The sequence below is a fragment of the Nematostella vectensis genome, chromosome 7 (assembly GCF_932526225.1).
Source record: "Nematostella vectensis chromosome 7, jaNemVect1.1, whole genome shotgun sequence".
Taxonomy (NCBI): Eukaryota; Metazoa; Cnidaria; class Anthozoa; order Actiniaria; family Edwardsiidae; genus Nematostella; species Nematostella vectensis.
The window spans coordinates 4920470-4943640 of record NC_064040.1 but is presented as its reverse complement, the minus strand read 5'-3'; the positions used below and the strand labels follow the sequence as shown (position 1 = coordinate 4943640).

Below are 23171 nucleotides of genomic sequence, written 5' to 3'. Positions count from 1 at the left end.
ATTCTGGCGCGGTTACCTATACCAACGCTAAACAAGATGGAGGACGTAACAGAATGTTGAAAATGAGGTTGTGATCTTTATAGCAGCGCTTATCAGCCTCCTGAATTGGGGAAAAGATCGATAGTATACGATAAACATATCCTGTAAGGATTATAATGTACGCATCTCGAGGTCGTAGAGGTGTCAGAAAGCCTGACTTGCCAGCTACTCCGGGTCAGAAGAGAAGCCCATACATCGTGGATAAATCACTCACTCCGAGAATCAAACAGGTATGAAAGAAAAATAATCCCAGGATCGACCTCAGAATAGCCTGTATAATGAATATCATCACAATCCTGGACGCGGAATTAGAGCGCATATTATTAAAAATTACTGGCAATTTGCTTAGCCCACAACAACGACAGTTAAATAAACAAACAAACAAATCCCAAAGCACTGGCGCGCAAGTCTAATCATGCTGTCCTTTTCTTTCTAGTTTTTTTAACTATACTTGCCGATTTGACAGATTTAATTGAAAAGTGCCACACATCATGTGTCAAATGTCAGGATCACTAAGTAACCACGGCGCATGCGCATTAGGGGCAGTTTCAACTCATGGCAGAGGTCTCTTTTCCTCACGAACACCAGTCCAGTTAATACAAAGGAAAGAGGCCAGAAGCCCACATCTTTAAAACTAAGGAGAGTGAAAAAAGACTACCACCCTTTCTTATCCCTCAAACCTAATAGTCTTGGCCAGATCTAGATGTGGGCTGAGTAAACCCTGGCTGAGAGAGTTAGCTGAAAAATATGAAAAAGTATAATAAAATCTGCAAAAAAACAAAACAATTGTTCTTGAAACTCCTGAAGCCCACCCGAAACAGTGGGACCTGGACTTTACAATACTGGATTTTACGATAACCTCGATTTTATGATGGCGTTCCTATCTCCTGGTGGAAATACAGTGATATGTATGAGAAATTACCTCTATCTTACGATATCGGATACAACAGTATTCAAGCGTAATTTTCACCTGGATACAACAATATTACTGATTTTGTCAACAAAAACAAAAAGACACCACACACAGACAGTACAGTTAATCGATTTTTTGCTTGATAGATCTTGTTAATTACTGATTACAGTCTTACAAAGAGTAAAGTTGCAATATTGTTATTTTGTGAAAGACGATAATTAACCTGACCTCCTTACAATATTGATATTTTCAATGGATTTTCCTTTATATTGTGAAATTGAGGACCTCTTTGCAATAATACCTCAATTTTACGATACATTTATTTCTGCCAAGGCATATTGTAAAATCCAGGTTTCACTGTTTGCCACAGTTTTAGACAGGCTGGAAAAATTTCCTTCTGTTTATATGTACCTTTTAAATTTATTATTTAACAAATAGTCTTTTAGAAAGTTTATCAGGTTAATTTCTATTTTGTTTCAGTATCTCAGTCAATTCAGAAAAGGCTACACCCCTGATATAGACGAGCTGACGAGTCACCTACAGACACGTTATGGGGAGTACAACAGGAAAAAGCGAAATTCTTTTAGACTTTCAGTGCTAAAAGGTGGATGTGTTATCATGCTGCTCTATCTAATTTGTTTGGGCATGGTTTGTGTGGTAACAATATTACTTAAATGCTAGTGAATTGTATTTTTTTTTATTATATGTGCATTTCTCCTCTCTAGTTTACCAAAACATTTGCCATGAACAAAGTGAAGAGACCATGCTCCAAAACCTAGAAGACAAGTTCCTGACAAAGAGACGGAAATCACCAGGATTTATGTAAGTGCAACATGGGTAGTGTAATAGAGAAACATTCAAGTCTCTTTTATGCTCTCCAATTTTCTACCCTCTGTAAAAAAAAAGAAACCACTTAATTCAAATTTAATATGAGACTTGCATAGGTCCTTATCTCTGGATTACTACCAAAGCCAATATGTATTTTTCAATTAATTCATTCCTGTCACAGCCAGCCTTTGCAAAGAGGGGGTCACAAATTTTAGGTAATTTTTGACTTTTGATGCAATATTTTGATTGACCATTTCAATTATTTTATTGTGCCATGGAATAATCATCATAATCAAGTTTCAGTATCCCCCTTGATCTGCTGGCTATAGGATTAGGGATCAACCAGATGTATTATTTATTCCCTTTAGGCCAATGGAAGAAGATATTTTAAGTACAGATGCAGTTGGCCATGGAGTTAACTTCTCCAGGGAGCAGAGCAGTGCTAGTGATAGCGAACTCTCCCTCAATGATGAGCCACTGATGGAGGCAAAGGTTTATTTGATAATCCTCATATTGATTTATTGTTGATACAAATGTAATTTAAATTGATTGCTGATTGTCCAAATCTTGAACAAACCCCCAAAGCAGCTTGTATGGATAAAAATTACAAATTGGAAAGTTGTTGTGTACATGATGCTTAGGAACTCATATTAGTCTTCATACCTAAATGCCACTTAATAAAACCAATTAAATTGTTTCATCAGGACACAAACTTGATGAATCAATCAATGCAGAAAATGTACAAAGTCTCTTCGTCACAACATGCTTCAGAGGCAGAGGATGAGAGTAAACCCATTTTTGTTATACCCCTGGGAGATAAGATAAAAGGTAAGAGATGAGAGTTTAAGCCGCATTGTCACCAGTTCACTTCCAGAGGTCCGACGGAAACCTCAACCCTTGAAAGACAAAAGAATCATTTAGAATCCAAGATATTTAACATGCCATCCGCTCTAAATTATCAATCACATCCTTAAAGAAACTTGCAATAGACACACTGCTATCAATATATTGAAATATTTTTCGCGTTTTCCGTTAAAAATCATCGGAGATTGTTATGTAATCGATCGGAAGTAAACTGGTGACAATGCGGCTTTAACCTATGTATTGTTATACCCCTGGGAGATGAGAGAAAAGGTAAGGGATGAGAGTTAACCTATTGTCTTACCCCGTGGGAGATGAGAGTAAAGGTACTGTAAGAGATGAAAATTTAATATAAAATACTATGATGAATATATAAAAAAAAGATTACTCCTGTTTATATTCCAGATTTGTCTCAGACACCACTATCAAGCCACAATGAGCCAGCTATAGGGTCTTCGAACCCTGCGTTACCACCAAGTACAGCTGAAGTCACCCATCAGAGGATTCTAGACCAGCAAGACAATGTTAACGAGAGAAGAAACACTGAAACTTTAGAAAAAAAACCTTCCAAATCTGTCAAAAAGAAAAGAAGACGAGAAGGAAGTAGTAAAGAGGGGACTGAAAAGCCACTAGAAAGTAAGCGTTCCCTATGGCTACTCCAAAGGCATTTTTTTTAAAATTACAGTACTTGTACATGTTATTCATCTTCCCTATAGACTCACATACCTTTTACCAGTCTCTAAAAGAAGTAACCCACCTGGCACTGAATACTGGATGATTTAAGGATGGTGGAAAGGGTCGTTAACTGGTTCTCGTAGAATGCGTCGTGACGGGCGAATATTTAACGCAATATTGCGAATAATAAATCGTTTTAAAGCTGAATAAATATAGAATAGGACCATATACCTACATTTAGTGATTTGTTAATACTTTATGATGCTTGCCCTGAAAACTGACAAAACAAGTTTACATATCAAACTATTGGACCACAGGGTTACCACTTGAAACCGGCTCGACCGCAGAGTATCAATCAGCACAAAACACACTCCAAAATCGTGTCTGCGAATTTTGATTGGTTGTTTTGTTCGAAAGGAAATGGTCTTCAAAGTCGTATGACGTTTTGTTACCCGATCTTTATTACATAACAGCTTATAACTTGGCAAAAAGAAGGATTCACGAAAATCACAGACACTATATTCATCTCAAATTATTGACAAAGACAATGCAAAAATGAACTCTCTATGATGAATTCCACTGGTCCAATAGCTTCTTAAAGCACGCAGATTGAAGTGAATCTCATAGCAGAGATATTCACTGCTAAAGCTATGTAAACATGAGACGATTATGTGGCAATCTGTCAATACTCCATTCAGCGCTGACCAATCACGAGCAAGCTCCCCGGTGATAAGAAGAGCAGTTAGCTGTTTTTCACTGGTAATTACTTTGATTTAACTGAAATAAGCTAACATATTCCCTTTCATGAACAAAATACATCGGATTGGTAATATTGAAAATATATTTGCATTACAAAATTCAACATTCCTCAACGATGTTCTTACAGGATTAAGAGTATTAGTCTCGCCTCTGTGCATGTTTGTTGTGAGCAAAAATTATGCTTTAGGAATTTTAAATAAAATTATTTTGGGAAATGATAAAGCATTCTGTCATTTAGTGAAATTCCACTTAATCATAAATAGCATTAAAAAATTCTTACGAAGCCTTTCACTATCCTTAAGCATGCTTGTATGTGTGGCTAAGTGCATAATTACATGGATAATTTAAAGTAATTATGGATACTGTGTACACTCAGCTAAATTCTAGTAAAGACATACATCATACAGGTATTAGATGCCTGTCTCATTTTATGGGATGTTCTAGAGATTTAATTTGAGCTAATTTGCCAACCCTACAGTACAATATTTGCTTTAGACCATGCCATTTATCATGGTTTTACCTTAATTACTACCTTGTTGACATTTGCTTTCATTTTAAACACCATTTTGTTGCGTTTCAACAACACTTATTAAAGTGGTTTTCTTACATTACCACACAGGTTTTGCTTCCACACAGTCTTCAGTGAAGTTTGCAGACATTGGAGGGTGTAGCAACACTCTGGAGCAAGTCGGAAAACTTCTAGTCCACATGTGTCACCCTGAAGTTTTCACTACTCTTGGTGTCACACCAACCACTGGCTTCCTATTACATGGCCCTCCTGGCTGTGGTAAAACACTGCTGGCACATGCAATTGCAGGGGTGGGTATCCAGTGTGAGATATACCATAAAGAGTTACAGCAAAACAACATTAAATGCACCAGGAACAACTCGCCTTCATTGTAATTATTCCAAAATTACCATGGACCCCTGAGATAGCGGGCTTAGAACCGTAGATTAGGGGAAGTGCCCTTTTAGACCACAAATGTCAAAGATGTTTTAGATAAATGTGTGTGTGCTAGTCTGCCATGTGTATTGACTTTCTTTTGCTTTCTATTATGTAATAGGCAAGTTCTTCTTTTAAGTACATGTGCTTCTATCATTTTTAGTGAAAATGGCAAAAACTAAAATCTTTTTCAAGTCAAAAGCTATTCTATCTTTAATCATTTTACACATGTTAACCACCCTGTAGAGACACCCTTCTTAAACAAAGAACCCTCGTAACCTCTCCCCTTTTTAGTTACTTAGAAGCAAGCCCTCCTCCAGGTGGCAATCCCTGTATTTCTTCCAGGGACAAGGATTGCATTGCATAGCTCACATCCACTTCAGCTATGTTAGTCTCCTCTTCTAGTAATGCTAAAATTGAGCATCAATAAGAGTTTGTAAATATTTTGCATTAAAAGGTATCCAAAAAATCTTCAGTTTATTTATTATTTAGAATAGTTTAAAACACTCAAAGTAGTCAAGATCAAGAAGGAGTAAGATCGAGAAGTAGGATACACCAAACCCTTGTATTTGAATATCAGTGTTTTATGAATCATCATCATCATTTACATACAATAAATGATCAATATCAATAAATGATAATTTTAAACAATAAACAATTTCATGTGACAAAACAAGCAATTTAAATACCTTCGAGCTTTGCCTCCAGTTCTGCCTCAACTTTTTGTTCCTGGAACCAATATTATACATCATAACTAAGCATATCCATGATATGATATACTTATAGTTTAAAATTAATTATATGAATTAAAATCACTATGGCACAGCAGTGAGTTACAATAGGGAGTCAATAGGGAACTTAATATTCATAATGACGAAGAGACTACATCAGTGCACAAGTTGTATTTCTCAGAACTTTATATAACAAATGTGTTAACATTGTGGAATGGTAGAGTTGAAGAGTTGAAGCTTTCTTTCGTCAATGTTATTGTGGCGATCATTTTATCTTGCCTGGTTTAAAAAGGGGTACAAGCAAAGTCCTTGGGCTACTATTTCTACTTTATAAAGGCAGTAAGCAAAATAGTACCAAAAGAAGGGATAGCTTATTCAGCAAGTGTGTTGTCTACTTTCAATTGCATCAAAAACAGTTTGGCACTTTGGATGGGAAGGCAAGGTAAATTTGATCGGCCATATCCCAAAATATCCCATAAAAGCTGACATTACTTACGTTCTTGATTGCTTCATCTGTGACCTTGGGGGACCCTGGTAGGGAAATGATGATGACACTCATGTTGTCACGACTTCCCTGTGGAAAAAGATGACTGAATGTTGCAAAAAAACATCATAAAAAGCTCACCATTTCAACAAATATTACAGTTTTAATTTTAGTCCATCACTAGACACTAGGGTTTCCATAAAAATGGTTATTATTGAATGTGTCATTGTTCATCAAAAAAGGCCAATGACTTAAGGTAATCCCCTTGAATTGCACTGCGCACCCCTTCTGCGCATAGTGGCGCGCACTGTTTGTTCGAATTTTCCGGTATTAAGTGCGTGCGCCACAGTTGTACAAGAAAACAAAGCAAAAGGCACACGTTTTTCAATTAAAATCGCTTTCACAGAAAAACGAAGTCGGTTACCCCAATTTTTTATTTGCTGAAATAGTTAAATACATACAGAAAATGATATACTGAAAGAAGAAAAAAAGTTGGGTTGTAGAAGTTTTTTTATTTTCTCTTAAAAGCCGTAAAAATAGTGCAAAATGGCGCTTTTTACCGTATAAATAGTGGCAAAAATAATGTCTTTTAGTGCGATATCTTGAAATGTAATTTGTTTTGAAAATTTGCTACTACGGGTTATTGTTTAGGAGATCAGATTTTGGCAGCTCGAAAAACAGAACTTAATTTTCTAAAGACTATAGGCACTCTTTTTGAAAACTAAAGGGTTGGGATTTTTCCTCGCGCGATCAGTAAAAACGCGTCAACTTTACGCCCCTCTGTTGAGAAAACGAGGTTGGTACCCCCATTTTGTTATTATGGAAGCCTTTAACTTCAATATTGTTTATGCCAAGTTTAAAAAAAATTTGGGTTGTAGAACTTTTCCAAGGGAATTACCTTAAAGCATGCCTTCGTGTTCAAGGGATCACCCTCTATTTAGTTGATTTTTGCTGGACATCGACTTCAGAGTTGTGATTTGTGCTGCCATTTCATAGCACCTAAGTTAGTACATAACCCAGCGTAGATAACATACAGTAGATTGTTTCATGTTATTTATAACATGAAACAATCTATTTTATATTTTTTTATCTCAATCCTAGGAATTAGAGATGCCATTTCTAAAGCTTGCTGCCACTGAGATTGTATCTGGAGTATCTGGGGAGTCAGAGGAGAAAGTCCGGGAGCTGTTTACCAGTGCAGTGGTAAGCAAAGTAGGCATTTCTGCAGGTCTTGAATTATTGAATCCCCCCATCATTCTCCTGGGAATCTCCTATGGCCTCATATCTGAGATGTTGGCCATTTAGCTGATGAATCAGATTTTCCTCAGTAAAACAACATTACTTGCGACAAGGCTATGTTGTTATGTTATTGTAAATGTGTGTCACAATTTGATCTTGTTTGATTTTTAGGCCCAAGCCCCCTGTATTCTCTTTCTGGATGAGATAGATGCTATAACGCCCAAACGAGAAAATGCCTCCAAGGACATGGAGCGCAGAATTGTATCCCAGCTACTGTCCTGTATGGATGGTAAGCGACTAGAGTAACAGTTTTCTTTCTATATGTAGATGCACAAATATATATTCCTTTCCCCCTGCATGGGAGTTTAAGTATAGGGTGAAGTAAATGAAAACATCTAAATAGAAGTACCTTTTTGTTGTTTCGTTCTAGATCTGAATAATAATCCTGACGCCCATGTTCTTGTTATTGGGGCCACTAATCGCCCGGACTCCCTGGACCCTGCCCTGCGTCGTGCTGGGAGGTTTGACCGAGAAATCTCCATGGGTATCCCAGATGAGAGTGCCAGAGCCAGGTACTGTAAGCAGAGAGAGCATTGTGGTAGATGGATGGATTGATGCATAGCAAATAGATTGATGCACAGCAAATAGTTGAGTGCATCTCATCTGTGATTGTTTGTTTTTGTGATAAGTTGATTTGTGATTTGTTTTGTTTGAAGCATTCTGCGAGTCATGTGTAAGCAGTTAAAGCTGAGTGCAGACTTCAGTTTCTTGTCTCTCTCACGCCAAACACCAGGATATGTAGGAGCTGACTTGATGGCACTGACACGTGAAGCTGCCATGATCGCTGTCAATAGGTAAGGGGTGCCGGGGGTTAGACGGCAAGGAAGCCATAGGCTATGCTGTAGGGGTGTGGGGGCTAGATGGCAGGAGTGCTTTATTGGCTGAGGGTTGCTTTGTAATGCCTGTGCCTCTCACAGTGCTGCATGTCACCACGGCCACCTTAAGATTTTTGAGAAATGAGATGATACAGATGGGAGATACAGACCTAACAGTGACATCTTTCTCTTAGAAAGATAGCATTAAAGGTGAAATGGCCCTACTTGAATTTCACATGGTGTTATTTTGAAAAGTTTTGTTTTTGATTGGAGTTTCCGATGCATTAAAACCACCAGATGAGGGCTGGTTACACGTGGCTTCACCATGATTGAATTGATTACTTTTGCGTCGCAGAACATTTGAAAGCTTGAAAAAGGACACTCAGACAGTGTTGAGTGGTGATGACATGTTTCAGGATTCAGTCAGTAAACCTATGGCTACCCCACAAGATTCATGGAACGGTAAACAGTGAGGCATTTATGGCAGCATTATAACCAGTTTACTTCTGGAAGGCTGACAGAAACCACAACCTATAAGAGGCAAAAGAATCTCTTAGAATCTGTGCTATTTAACAAACTTTCACAATTTCGAAATATTTTTTGCGTTTTCCTTCAAAAATCACAGGAAATTGTAACATAATTTTGCAAGCAGATACATTATCCAATTGGGGGCCTTCATCCCCTTCACCCCAGTACCTGTGTAACCTCAATTATTTTATAAACTGGAATCTATGGTGCCCCTTGCAGTTATGGAATGGTTGAGGCAGCAGCCACCGCTTACCTCAGAACAGCTATCTTCCCTTTGCATCACAATGGATGACTTTGTGGTGAGTGTTAACTCTTATTCAGTGCTTATTTATGCTCATTCTTCTATCCATTCTTCATTCCTGAATACAATGCTCATTTCCAGATCTTAACTTCATTCTTCAATTCAGTCCTTACTCCACAATCCATTTCTGACCTTGTGCTGATTTTTTGTGCTAATGCAGTCTGATTGGTTTGTGATAATGAAGTGTAATTGGTCAGTTATAATGCAATGTGATTGGCTGCTGGTAATGCAGTCTCGTTGGTTGGTGATAATGAAGTGTGATTGGTTGGCCATAATGCATTCTGATTGGCTGGTGATAATAAAGTGTGAGTGGTTGGAGAAGATGCAGTCTGATTGGTTAGTGGTAATGTATTGAGAGTGGTTTGTGCTAAATACAGTTGGTGACAATGCAGAGTGATGGGTTGGTAATACTTAGAGCACTGCCTCAAAAGTCTGTCATTAATCCTGGAAGTGCCCTGTTATCATGTGATCACATAGATGGTGCTATGTGATTTGCTGGTAAAAGTAGACTGTGGTTTAGAAGTGATTATAAAGCATTGTAATTTGTAAAGCATGTGATATTGGTGAGCTGTGATTGACTGGTTACAAGTGTTGTCATGTGTGACTCATGTGATGATGGTGTGCTGTGATTGGCTGAATGCAGGGTGCCCTGGCTGTCACGCAGCCATCAGCAAAGCGCGAGGGATTTGCTACCGTCCCGGATGTCACATGGGCTAATGTTGGTGCGCTGAAGGACGTCAGAGAAGAACTCACAATGGCGATTCTGGTAATGTAAAGTTTTTAGGTATTGCATATTAACATCGCTAGACATGTTACTCATCAGTGTGTAGATTAAGACTACTCCACACAGTTTACAGTCATTTGTGTTGGTTAGTGTTTATCGTCTCTGCCTCATCTCCTAACATCTCTTTAACATCTTGTCTGCTCATCATCTATCTAACATCGTGTGTTTTCCTCATCTCCTGTGATGTAACATCTCATCTGCACCTCATTTGCTGTTATCTAACATCTTGTTTTCTCCTCATCTCCTGTGATCTAACATCTTGTGTTCTCCTCATCTCCTGTTATCTAACATCTTGTTTTCTCCTCATCTCCTGTTATCTAACATCTTGTTTTCTCCTCATCTCCTGTGATGTAACATCTCGTCTGCACCTCATCTCCTGTTATCTAACATCTTGTGTTCTCCTCATCTCCTGTTATCTAACATCTTGTTTTCTCCTCATCTCCTGTTATCTAACATCTTGTTTTCTCCTCATCTCCTGTGATCCAAAATCTTGTCTGCACATCATCTATCTAACATCGTGTGTTTTCCTCATCTCCTGTGATGTAACATCTCATCTGCACCTCATTTGCTGTTATCTAACATCTTGTTTTCTCCTCATCTCCTGTGATCTAACATCTTGTGTTCTCCTCATCTCCTGTTATCTAACATCTTGTTTTCTCCTCATCTCCTGTGATGTAACATCTCGTCTGCACCTCATCTCCTGTTATCTAACATCTTGTTTTCTCCTCATTTCCTGTTATCTAACATCTTGTTTTCTCCTCATCTCCTGTGATCTAACATCTTGTTTTCTCCTCATCTCCTGTGATGTAACATCTCGTCTGCACCTCATCTCCTGTTATCTAACATCTTGTTTTCTCCTCATCTCCTGTTATCTAACATCTTGTTTTCTCCTCATCTCCTGTGATCTAACATCTAATCTGCACCTCATCTCCTGTTATCTAACATCTTGTTTTCTCCTCATCTCCTGTGATCTCACATCTTGTCTGCACATCATCTATCTAACATCTTGTTTTCTCCTCATCTCCTGTTATCTAACATCTTGTTTTCTCCTCATCTCCTGTTATCTAACATCTTGTTTTCTCCTCATCTCCTGTTATCTAACATCTTGTTTTCTCCTCATCTCCTGTTATCTAACATCTTGTTTTCTCCTCATCTCCTGTGATCTAACATCTTGTGTTCTCCTCATCTCCTGTGATGTAACATCTCGTCTGCACCTCATTTGCTGTTATCTAACATCTTATTTTCTCCTCATCTCCTGTGATCTAACATCTTGTGTTCTCCTCATCTCCTGTGATGTAACATCTCGTCTGCACCTCATCTCCTGTTATCTAACATCTTGTTTTCTCCTCATTTCCTATCTAACATCTTGTTTTCTCCTCATCTCCTGTGATCTAACATCTAATCTGCACCTCATCTCCTGTTATCTAACATTTTGTTTTTTCCTCATTTCCTGTTATCTAACATCTTGTTTTCTCCTCATCTCCTGTGATCTAACATCTAATCTGCACCTCATCTCCTGTTATCTAACATCTTGTTTTCTCCTCATCTCCTGTGATCTCACATCTTGTCTGCACATCATCTATCTAACATCTTGTTTTCTCCTCATCTCCTGTGATCTAACATCTAATCTGCACCTCATCTCCTGTTATCTAACATCTTGTTTTCTCCTCATCTCCTGTTATCTAACATCTTGTTTTTTCCCCATCTCCTGTTATTTAACATCTTGTTTTCTTCTCATCTCCTGTGATCTCACATCTTGTCTGCACATCATCTTCTGTGATCTAACATCTTGTCTTCACCTCATCTGCTGTGATCCAACATCTAATCTGCACCTCATCTCCTGTTATCTAACATCTTGTTTTCTCCTCATTTCCTGTTATCTAACATCTTGTTTTCTCCTCATCTCCTGTGATCTAACATCTAATCTGCACCTCATCTCCTGTTATCTAACATCTTGTTTTCTCCTCATCTCCTGTTATCTAACATCTTGTTTTTTCCCCATCTCCTGTTATTTAACATCTTGTTTTCTTCTCATCTTCTGTGATCTCACATCTTGTCTGCACTTCATCTCCTCTGATCCAACATCTTGTCTGCACATCATCTCCTGTAATCTAACTTTTCATCTCTACCTCCAGGCACCCGTCCAACATCCTGAAGAATTCTCTGCCCTCGGCCTAACCCACCCCCCAGGAATTCTGTTAGCTGGCCCCCCTGGCTGTGGTAAAACCCTACTGGCAAAGGTAACAGATAGCAATAAAACATTCCAGGGATTTGAAAGGTTTTGAAAACCTGTGAACAACCCACAAGCACCATATTTTGTGATTATAAGTTATCCATACCCACAGCAGATATTGGAAATTCTATGATTGCTTGCATTGAAAAAAGTTCCCCCCCTTGGAAATGGGCAACCCACCCCTCTGATTTTGAGGGGGGGATTTTCCACTTTTCACAGATTAATTGGTGCACATGCGTTTTTTGTGTTGGAAAATAATTTTTATGCTAGTTTGCCATGAACACAAACACATTGCTAATTATGATCCTCTCCAATCTCCTAAAGGCGATTGCCAATGAGTCTGGCATCAACTTTATTTCAGTCAAAGGGCCAGAGCTGCTAAACATGGTAAGAAGAATTCTAGCTAAAATGCTCATTAGAACGCACAGCTTCTATTGAGTTCCCTCTTAGAATTTATTTCCCCCTAAGGAGCAAAATATTATTTTAATAAAAGCCCCTTACCCATTAATAAATATGTTAGGACATCAGACTGCATGGCTTTTTCACCAGTAAGTCACTATCAAAAACAATTGCAGACACATAATGATTTTTTTAAGTTGCTTATATTTTATTTTCAAGGTTTGAGCTTGTTCTTCTGATTTAATACTTGATTAATACTTGAAATAAAAACATTACACAGTTATCCATATATAACAGGTCTGCATTTTGATCCAAATAAGCCCCCTTATTCTTATAAGCCTCCCAGGGCACTTAAAGGAGCACCTATGGTACATAAATTAAGAAATCAAAACTATATTCTTTAAAAGTTCTATTAATCCCTCTTAACAAATATATTGAAAAATTAATTTGTATAATCTCTTGTTTGATGTGTGCTTAGTATGTGGGCGAAAGTGAGCGAGCAGTACGCCAGGTGTTTCAGAGAGCTCGGAATTCTGCTCCTTGTGTCATCTTTTTCGATGAGTTGGACTCCCTATGTCCGCGGCGTTCAGGAAGCTCAGAGGTATGTTTACATATTCACATGAATTTCATTTTTCGTCTTTAATAAGTCTTCTTCAGGGCAGACTCAATAGTAATATAATATATAATAATATAATTTATAATAATATAATATAATATATGATAATATAAAGTAATATATATTATCATAAAATATTATCATAGCTTACAGTGCATGTTAAATGGCTAGCCTAGGGATGGTATTTTTATAATTTTTCTTTCTAGTCTGGCTCTAGTGTGAGAGTCGTAAACCAGCTTCTAACGGAAATGGATGGTCTGCAGGCAAGGAAACATGTGTTTATTATGGGGGCCACCAATAGGCCAGGTGAGTGACTAGAAAACGTACATACATATGTCAACCAAATAGAGAGATGGAGGTCAATGCAGTGTGTGAGATTTCACAGTCAAATAGTGATGAGAGTTGGAACTCTGATCTCTGTCCATCCATCGGACGGGGATCATTGTGGTATCTTTTAGGGTGTAAATTTGGAGCCTTGGGTCCAAATTTTTAGGGGTGAAAATGACATTGCTCATTGCTATTATATCCATCACTCATCTAACTTGTAGCTCATGAAAGAGTGTTAAAATGTGTCAATCCTTTTAGATCACTTATCAAATCACACAACCCATGGTATCTTTTAGGGGGAAGAATTCATTCCTAACCACGCCCACTTTAGTATCTTTTAGGGTTGTTTAAAAAAAATACAGGTGATGAACCCCATCTGTTTGATATCGGAGTACCCCCCCCCCCCCCCCAGATGCTTGGCCTTAAAGGAGTTAATGGATATAACATTAGTGTATGTATGACTCAATAGAGTACATGTCCTGCTCCTTCCTAGAATCACTTTTTGAGTTTTCTGCTGTAGATATTATTGATCCAGCAGTTATGAGGCCTGGTCGCCTGGATAAGGTGCTGTACGTTGGTCTACCTAGTGCACATGACAGACAAGATATTTTGAGGACGCTGACCAAGGTGAGCCTGCCGGTCAGTCCTTTTTAAACAGTCTTCATATTGATTGACAGGTCGAGTGATGATTGAGAACTTGATTGACAGGTCAGCATATGGAGATCATGATTGACAGGTCTGGTTATTGAGATCTTGATTGACAGGTCTGGTTATTGAGTTCATGATTGACAGGACTGGTTATTAAGATCATAATTGACAGGTCTGGTTTTTGAGATCTTGATTGACAGGTCTGGTTATTGAGATCTTGATTGACAGGTCAGGTTATTGAGATCTTGATTGACAGGTCTGGTTAATGAGATCTTGATTGACAGGTCTGGTTATTGAGATCTTGATTGACAGGTCTGGTTATTGAGATCTTGATTGACAGGTCAGGTTATTGAGATCTTGATTGACAGGTAAAGTTGTAGAGATCTTGATTGACAGGTCTGGTTATTGAGATCATGATTGACAGATCTGGTCATTTAGATCTTGATTGACAGATCTGGTTTTTGAGATCTTGATTGACAGGTAAAGTTGTCGAGATCGTGATTGACAGGTCAGGTTGTGAAAATTATGTTTAACAGGTCTGGTTATTGAGATCTTGATTGACATGTCTGGTTATTGAGATCATGATTGACAGGTCTGGTTATTGAGGTCTTGATTGACAGGTCTGGTTATTGAGATCTTGATTGACAGGTCTGGTTATTGAGATCATGATTGACAGATCTGGTTATTGAGATCTTGATTGACAGGTCTGGTTATTGAGATCATGATTGACAGGTCTGGTTATTGAGATCATAATTGACAGTTCTGGTTATTGAGATCTTGATTGACAGGTCAGGTTATTGAGATTTTGATTGACAGATCTGGTTTTTGAGATCTTGATTGACAGATCTGGTTAATGAGATCTTGATTGACAGATCTGGTTTTTGAGATCTTGATTGACATGTCAGGTTGTGAAAATTATGTTTGACAGCTCTGGTTATTGAGATCTTGACTGACAGGTGAGGTTATGGACATGATTGATAGGTCAGGTCATGGAGATCATGATTGACAGGTTATTATGGAGACTGTCAATGGGCATCAGTTTTTTCTTTTGTTATTGTGTGAAGGTGATCGTAAGTTAAACTCTGTTTTCCTTCTGGCATTAGGAAGGCCGCAAACCGTTTCTTTTGCCTGATGTGCATCTAGGACTGCTGGCTGAGGACACGCGTTGTAATGGTTTCTCGTGAGTTTTCCCCTGTCAACCCCTCCCCTATACCCGCATACTTCCTCCCTTCCCCTGTCAACCCCTCCCCTATATCCGCCTACTTCCTCCTTCCCCTGTCAACCCCCTTTCCTATACCCGCCTCCTTCCCTCCCCCTGTCAACCCCTCCCCTATACCCGCCTACTTCCTCCTTCGCCCTGTCAATCCCCCCCCCTATACCCGCCTACTTCCTCCTTTCCCCCTGTCAATCCCTCCCCTATACCCGACTACTTGCTCCTTCCCTTGTCAACCCCCTCCCCTATACCCGCCTACTCATTCCTATCATCTCTCCCTCTGTACCCATCCTTTTAACCTTCCTACTCCCTCCTTACATACATCAACCACGCCTCCATTTCATGAGGCTCGACTTCACGCAACGAGCATCTCAGAATAGAATGTTCCCCCAATGAGGATAATTTTCCTTTGTTAATCTATAGTGGCGCTGATTTGGCTGCGCTTGTGAGAGAGGCATCCATGGCCGCTTTGCGCGAACGAATCAATCTTACGTCATTAGCAAAAACGGCTGGCCCATCTACCACAGTACCGACACTAACCTCTACAAACTCAGCGTTAAAGACAGAAACAGAGCCCACGGTCACCAAAGACGTATCGTCAGCTTCCGTGTCTGTTACTATGGCTTCAAAAACGCATGACGTAGCTAATTTGGTTGTAGGCGTTGGAGCTAGGCATTTTGACCGAGCATTCGACAAAGTGCGCCCGTCAGTTTCTCCAAAGGTTAGAACTTGCTTTCTTGCTTGCTTACTAGTTTACTATCTCTGATAAAAGCATGGGTTCATTCATAAAAATTCAGAAACTGTGAAATCGCTCTTAAAGTAAGTCTTCTACAGGGAATTCAAAATGAGCTGACAACAATTGTAGCACGCTCGTATGAGCGAGTTCAATCGCCGGCGAGGGCCAGCGAATTTGGTCGATATCGGCGAATTCGCCGCCGCGTAAGCAGACAGACATGGAGATTTTCAGTCGGCGATTGAAATTTGCTCGTACGAGCGTAGAAAATCGCCTGGTGTATCGTACACTTTGTAGAAGGCCAATCATGCCGCCACTTTACGCTCCCGCACAATACTGACTCATTTCCATCACCTAGTTTTAAGCTAGTTCTAGGCTAGTAAGATATCGTTATTCGAAATTCTATGTGCAGAAATAAATTAAGTGAAAGGGTTCTTAGTTTTTGTAGTTATGGAACTTGCATATTTGACATTTGTTGTACTTTTTGTGTTCTTTCAGGATCAAGAGATGTATGAGAAAATCAGAGACCTTGCAGCGAAACTCTGAAGCCACACTTAGTAAAATAAATTAAAGAAAAATATTTGTACTATTTATATGTGGTAGGAGATTTGAATACGTACACTAAAAAATAAAACATTGTATTTTATTGCACACAGTACAGACACAACATATTTACACACATTTATAACTTTTGTTCTTATGCATGAACGCAACGGTTGAAACGAAACCTTGCCATGCGCGCTACCGTGAACACCTTGACACTTTAGTGGAGTGGGCCAAAAAGAATGCGAGAAACAAATTATCTGATATTGACATGAGCTTTACTAGCCAATCAGCGAGGAGAAGACGAACTCATCCTACCCGTAGTACTCTTGAATGCTTATTGGTTAACTTTTGTAACTGTTCAAAGTTTGGATTGGTGACCTTGATAGGGGGTACCACGAAAACCGTTTAGATTTTTTATAATCATTTGGTGATGACTTTTAAACTATATCGATATTAATTTTAGTGGCATTGTTATGTAACAGTTCCGGTGGGCTCTTAAGCCGTTATGTGTGAGTGAACTAGGCGAATGAGTTTGTTAGTCCGTGTTAAGTGCTCTTAGCCTGTCCAAAAGCCACTAATGCGAATTATTTTCAAACTGAACTCGAAACCTTTTATATGATTACCGATGCTAAGAGACTGTCATACCCACCAGGCAACCTACTAAACGTATCTCTGTATCTTTGGTTAAAAGAAACGTTCCCCATCCTCTAGCAGTGTTGCGCCAATAGCCTCACGGCGTGTCAGAGTGTCACCGTTCTGGTTCGGTTGAGTTTCGACCATAGAGCGGTTCCCTAAACTTCTCATGAATTTAATCTTTTACGCACAGCGTCCTTACGTCGCATTATCTTTTGAATTTTTTTTAAGCGGCACGGCGCCTTGGGGACCATAGTATACTATAGGAGCTTGATGGTTCTCAACCCACTGTAACGGGTTGACGTTCAACCTGCTACAGCGAGTTGGCTTCTAACCGGTTGTTCAACCCGCTAAATGCTTTTTTTGGGCGCCAAGCTAGACCTTTGCCTTAACAGTATGCTAATGACCCCAAATGAAGCCCCCTGATTGGTCCCCATCAAGACCACATGCTAATAATGGCCGACATGTAATGTTCGAGTACGTTTTGTTACCGATTCGTTAGGATATACAAGGCCATGGTTGATTTAGTGACTTTTACACAAATTTCTTAATGGATCGTTGTAGAAATGGTCGTACCGGCCTTCGCTCTTGTCGAAGACTCGACCCGGGTTCATGAGTACACTCAGAGTTTGACAGACACGAATGGCGTTTGACTTTTTCGCAGGCTGCCTCGGAGGTAAACTTCTTCGTCAATTACGCATATGCTTTTATTTTATTAATAGAGTTCTTATCCATGGTTTTGGTTATTCATTCAAAGCAAAATTAATTAAATTTAGTGTTTTTAACAGGGTTTGCAGGCGTTGTGGTTGGGCATCCTTTTGACACAGTGAAGGTAAGATTCATTTTCACGTCTTCCTCGTCTACTCGAGTGCTGACCAAACACCTTTTATATGCTTATCAACGAACGCGGCGGTACTTTCCTTCAGCCTTTGCGTTTTCTATCGTGTGAATCTACCATGTAAATCATGAGATCTTACCTAAAGAGTCCAGGATTTATTTGTGGCTGTAATTTTGCTGAGTTTTATTACGAATGATCATTTAAAATGTGTGAATTTCAAACCGTTAACTTAATTACCAAAAAAACATTGAGTAAAAACGGCAACCATAGTTTGATTACGACCATTTTTTTTAACGATCGGAATTTTATACCTTTATCCAAGTTATGCCCATTATCCAGCTACTTTGATTTTTTTAGATCCCCCTATTAAAGCCCTTATTGACCGGTACTTTTAAAACTTAAGTAAACTTAAAACTTATACTTATATTTTTTTGCATGTTTATAGGTTCGCCTTCAAACTCAGACCAACAACGTGTACAATGGCGTTTTTGATTGCTTCAAGCAGATCATCAAGAGAGAATCGGTAAGACCCAAAACATGATTTTTCAATCCCCAATTTACTTATAAATAAAATAAATGTTCCTGTGTTAGATTCGTTTTGCGATTACGTTCACGTAAGTAAATATGACAAACACACCCCCACAAACACCCTCTAGTAATTCATAGCTATAGTTCGGTTCGCAGTTGTAAGATTTGTTAACCGTAATTTCTCACAATTTTACAAGTTTCCACATCACGAGAATTACCAACAATATAAGAATCTAATTACAAAACTCATGCATGCAGAACAAAAATGCTTGCAGAGATAACGAGCTATTATCGATAATCTGGAGTGATGGATTCGTGATTCATCTTATCATCAGCGACTGAATATGTTCCTAGAGCTGATACAGTTGAACCAAAGGAGGAGTCGGGCATTTTTTATGCACGATATCCTTTTTTTTTATTTGCCCATCATGGCTTTTTGCAGTTCTTTAGTAAAAAAAATTGTGCCAAGGGTGGTCATGACACTCCTTTAAGAACAATTGAATTTTCAAATAAAAAAAATGTAGATAAATTGAGTGATGACTTGCTACATTGACTCCTGTTTCTATCCCCTTTTTTATCTTTCTAAATTTAACCATTTTCTATCATTGATGTAATAGAAACACATTGTTACTGCAATTTTTTGAACACAAAAACAGTATGTCTTATGTCTGTAAAAAGCCTTGAACTGCTTTCAGCCTACCCTCAGATTGACTTTCAATCATGCTATATCGCAGGAATTCATCAGCAAATCAGAGGATGCAAAATATGTTGTATTTCAATTCCAAAACTTGATTGAAAGATGCCATTGATCATATGACCAGCTCTTTGTTTAAGTTACCAGAAAAGGACACTTCAAAAACCGTTTTTTTAACTGTTAGCTGTGCGCCCTATGTGTCATTACTTGAGCAACATGATTGACCACATTTTAAGCATTTCTCCTGAGGGGTCATTAGCTCAGCAACATGCTTGAACACTTCCATTGTGTTAATTTGTCTTTGTTTGATATTTTTAGCTATCTACCACCACCCTAGCATTATCCTTTGTCAGAAATCATCCTCTTAGTATTGCAATTAATTGTATTCTGTGAATTCTTGCCGTGGTTCTATAAAACCCAAAAAGCACTTACTTCTATCAATCCAATTTGGAATTTGTGACATAACACCTATTTTACCTCTGATTGGTCAGTGGGAAACACTGCCAAGGTCCTAAAATACCCAAAAAAGCACTTCTTTCAATCAAATTTTGAATTTGTGACATAAAACCTATTTTGCCTCTGATTGGTCAGTGCTTTCCTATGAGATAGCATGTTTAGGAAAGGAAGCCATCTAAGTGTAGGCCAATGAAAACCCTCCAAGGCTTTTGCTGAGATGAAGCCATATTGTATTTTGTTGCTTTGAATTTATGAAGTGTGAATTTGTGGATTACTCAAAGTCATGGTAACAATGTCTCCCTATTGCACCAATAAAAATCAAAGGCTCTGTGAGCCAATTCATGAATACGCACTTATTTTTCTAGTTATTTTCTTGTGTACATAAAATATTTACAGGAAACTGAACAAAGGATTAACACATCCAAGATGCTGAGAATACATAAAAAAATGTCCTTTAACCTTTTTTCTTCTCGATGTCACACCAGAAACAGTTTATAATTTATTATTATTTATTACTATTGTTGTTGTCATTATCATTATTATATTTATTATTGTTATTGTTATTAAGGTAAAGTAAAAAAATGGTGTCACTATTAGGGGTAAGCCATGTGACTAGTGACATGTGACTAGTAGATTGTAATTTGAAAGGTTGTTATCATGCAAACTCCTCTGCTTTATGGCTTGATGCTAAAATTTATTTGTGTATTTCTTTTTTTTATGTTTATTTTGTTATTTATTTTAGGTTCTTGGTCTGTATAAAGGCATGGCCTCTCCACTTGCTGGACTGGGATTGATCAATGCTATCATATTTGGTGTTCAAGGGGAAACGTTGAGGCGTCTAAATGGTTCAGGCACTATGGCCCAAGCCATATCTGGAGCTATAGCGGGGGGTGTTCAAAGCATAGTCTGCTGCCCAATGGAACTAGCAAAGACGAGAGTACAAGTTCAGGGCCAAGGTCAAAAGCTTGTTCATGTATTCTTTCTGACAAATACTGAGACGAAGCAGATGGCATATACCGGCTCATTGGACTGCTTAAAGAAGGTGTTCCACTCAGAGGGGCTAAGGGGGTGTTTTAGAGGAATGGCCATAACAACTACTCGAGACATCCCAGCATTTGCACTGTACTTTGGGTCATTCCAGTACGTCTGTGAACTTTTAACTCCTAAGGGCGAACATGTGGATAATCTAAGTCCAATAAGGCTGTTTTTCTCTGGAGGTATTGCAGGGACATTATCCTGGATTCTAACCTACCCTGTAGATATGGTAAAGTCATGTTACCAAGCAGATGGGAGAACAAACAGTGGCAAACCTCAGTACAAGTATAATGGTTATGCAGATTGCGTCAAGAAAATCTATATTTCAGGAGGGGTGTCTGCGTTTGGACAGGGGCTGTTAGCAACTATTCTTAGGGGTTTCCCAACAAATGCTGCAACATTAACAGTAGTGACTCTCACACTCCGCCTTGCAAGGAATCCTGAATCACATTATGAAAGTATGTAAATAGACTATTTTGCAGGAAAAGGCAAATATACATATTTTAGAATAAGAGTGGAACAACAAGGGTAGTATTTTGTATAAAATAAATGACAACATTAAAGAGGTATCACGCCAAGGAATAAGGGAGGGATAGATGCTTAATAATAATTCTCTTGGTGAGGTATAAGTTAGAAGTCTTTAAATTTAGATTTTGTTTCCTATTTAAAACAGTTTGTAGAGAGCTGTATGATAAACTATCTACTTTTCTATCTTAGATATTTTAAGCATCTTCTTTATTTATAAACTTTCTATCATTTTAACCAAGGTTTAAAAACACCTTTTAAAGGCTCATGGAGTCTTTCATGTGCACTTATACATCTACATGAGTAAATGCCTTAAAGATGGACATTTTCATGAGTAAATGCCTTAAATATGGACATTTTTGGGCTATATTCATGTTCACACCAGATTTGCGTTGCTTTGGTGGATCAAACACCTTATCATATTATTATATTACTGCAAACCATTTCTTTGGGGGACTTAGGTAAAATGTAAATACTCATTTCAGCACCAAGCTTTGGATAAGAGCCCTAACTCAAAACAGTAACCCCTCAACAATCAAGAAAGTGCCTAGGGTGCTAAAATGAGCATTAACAGTATCTAGTCTATTATGTTAGATTAGTTAAGTCAGGAAATTTCTCTTCTGGTCTTCCCTTCTTCTAGAAGACTATGTATGAGTGATTTTGTTAATCTTCACACATAGAACAAGTTCAGATACTTTAGTTAGTCTTGTTGAAGGGGGATTAGACCCACCAACCCCATGGTAAAAGCATGGAAGTCCTTTCTCTATTATTTCTTTATAAAAATCAATTTCTAAAATATTTGATATAAATAATTTGTAAGATGGTTATTTGGTGTGGTCTAGGGGGAGAGTGGCAGTTTCTAGGGTGTGGCCTAGGGGAAAGGGGGTTTCCCTAGAGGGGGCTCATACTCTCCCAAAGGTAACATGGCATCCTATAATTACATAACTCTATACAAAGTCACTAAATCTTTGCATTTGACACAATCATGTTAAGGAGATGTTTGATTTGTTATGTTATATGCCAAGCTTTGGGCATCTGTAAAATAGCAATATAGTGCTATTTATCTCTGAAACACACCCACTAGGCATAAATAGATGTAAGGGTTAAAAAATTTTTGCTGTCTATTTTTTTCAAGTAAAAGTGAATTAAATTGTTATGAAGTGTAATATGCTAAAGAGTAATTCTTCACAGGTTAATGAAAATTACTGTGGCAACACCAGATAGGATTTTTCAAAGGGTGTTCAATAGAGGGTAATATATCCAAAACATTTTAACCACCCAACGAAAAATGGGGGGAGAGGTGGTGGTGAGGGCTCTGGAAAAAAAATTGAATTGCATCTATTATAAAAACATGTATTTTGTATTGATATGATCCAGCTTGTAGCACACATACATATTGAATATTGAGGGGGGTTAATAGGGATCATAAGCAAAATTGTGTTTCTCTGTGAAATTGTGTGTGAATCTGCAAGGCATGATAGATGAAACAATAGATCCTTCCAGGCTGTTATTAAAGTAGCAGCAGTTTTTTCTTACACTCAATCTGATGTTTTAAGGTGTCCTGAGCTAAAATCTTCCCCCTCAAGGTATTTAATGAACACTCCCTAAACCATTTAAATATCATTTGTTATTGATGCTTTGAAAACTCCCTAAACCATAAATATCATTTGTTATTAATACTTTGATCATGTGAGTAGTTCTCTTCAGATCTCTCGAGTTAGAATTTTCGAAGTTAGACATTTCCGTGAAGCGCGCAGTCCTATACGCGTGAGAGAGTGGGTATAGAG

General features: G+C 38.3%; 2 protein-coding genes and 1 long non-coding RNA gene across 3 annotated transcripts; 2 read left to right on the top strand and 1 right to left on the bottom strand.

Moving 5' to 3' along the window:
• Positions 1-16763, top strand: LOC5507132 (nuclear valosin-containing protein-like). Its single transcript, XM_048730390.1, has 22 exons — positions 1-269; positions 1433-1556; positions 1678-1774; positions 2149-2272; positions 2485-2608; positions 3047-3277; positions 4695-4894; positions 7335-7436; positions 7644-7761; positions 7903-8044; positions 8189-8326; positions 8703-8809; positions 9095-9174; positions 9820-9942; positions 12096-12200; positions 12518-12580; positions 13071-13193; positions 13415-13514; positions 14056-14162; positions 15287-15363; positions 15820-16117; positions 16628-16763. The coding sequence occupies exons 1-22, from the start codon at positions 156-158 to the stop codon at positions 16673-16675; spliced, it is 2745 nt and encodes a 914-aa protein (XP_048586347.1). The 5' UTR covers positions 1-155; the 3' UTR covers positions 16676-16763.
• LOC116614514 lies at positions 5313-6345 on the bottom strand. The gene is made up of 3 exons (XR_004294594.2): positions 6246-6345; positions 5708-5747; positions 5313-5428 (listed from the first exon to the last, which is right to left on the bottom strand). It is a non-coding gene; the product is annotated as an uncharacterized LOC116614514 (long non-coding RNA).
• Positions 16764-17561: 798 nt separating the features above from the next.
• LOC5507142 (mitochondrial basic amino acids transporter) lies at positions 17562-22550 on the top strand. The gene is made up of 4 exons (XM_032375586.2): positions 17562-17984; positions 18097-18140; positions 18592-18669; positions 20567-22550. Exons 1-4 carry the CDS (start codon positions 17951-17953, stop codon positions 21323-21325), a joined length of 915 nt encoding a protein of 304 aa, XP_032231477.1. The 5' UTR covers positions 17562-17950; the 3' UTR covers positions 21326-22550.
• Positions 22551-23171: the final 621 nt, after the last annotated feature.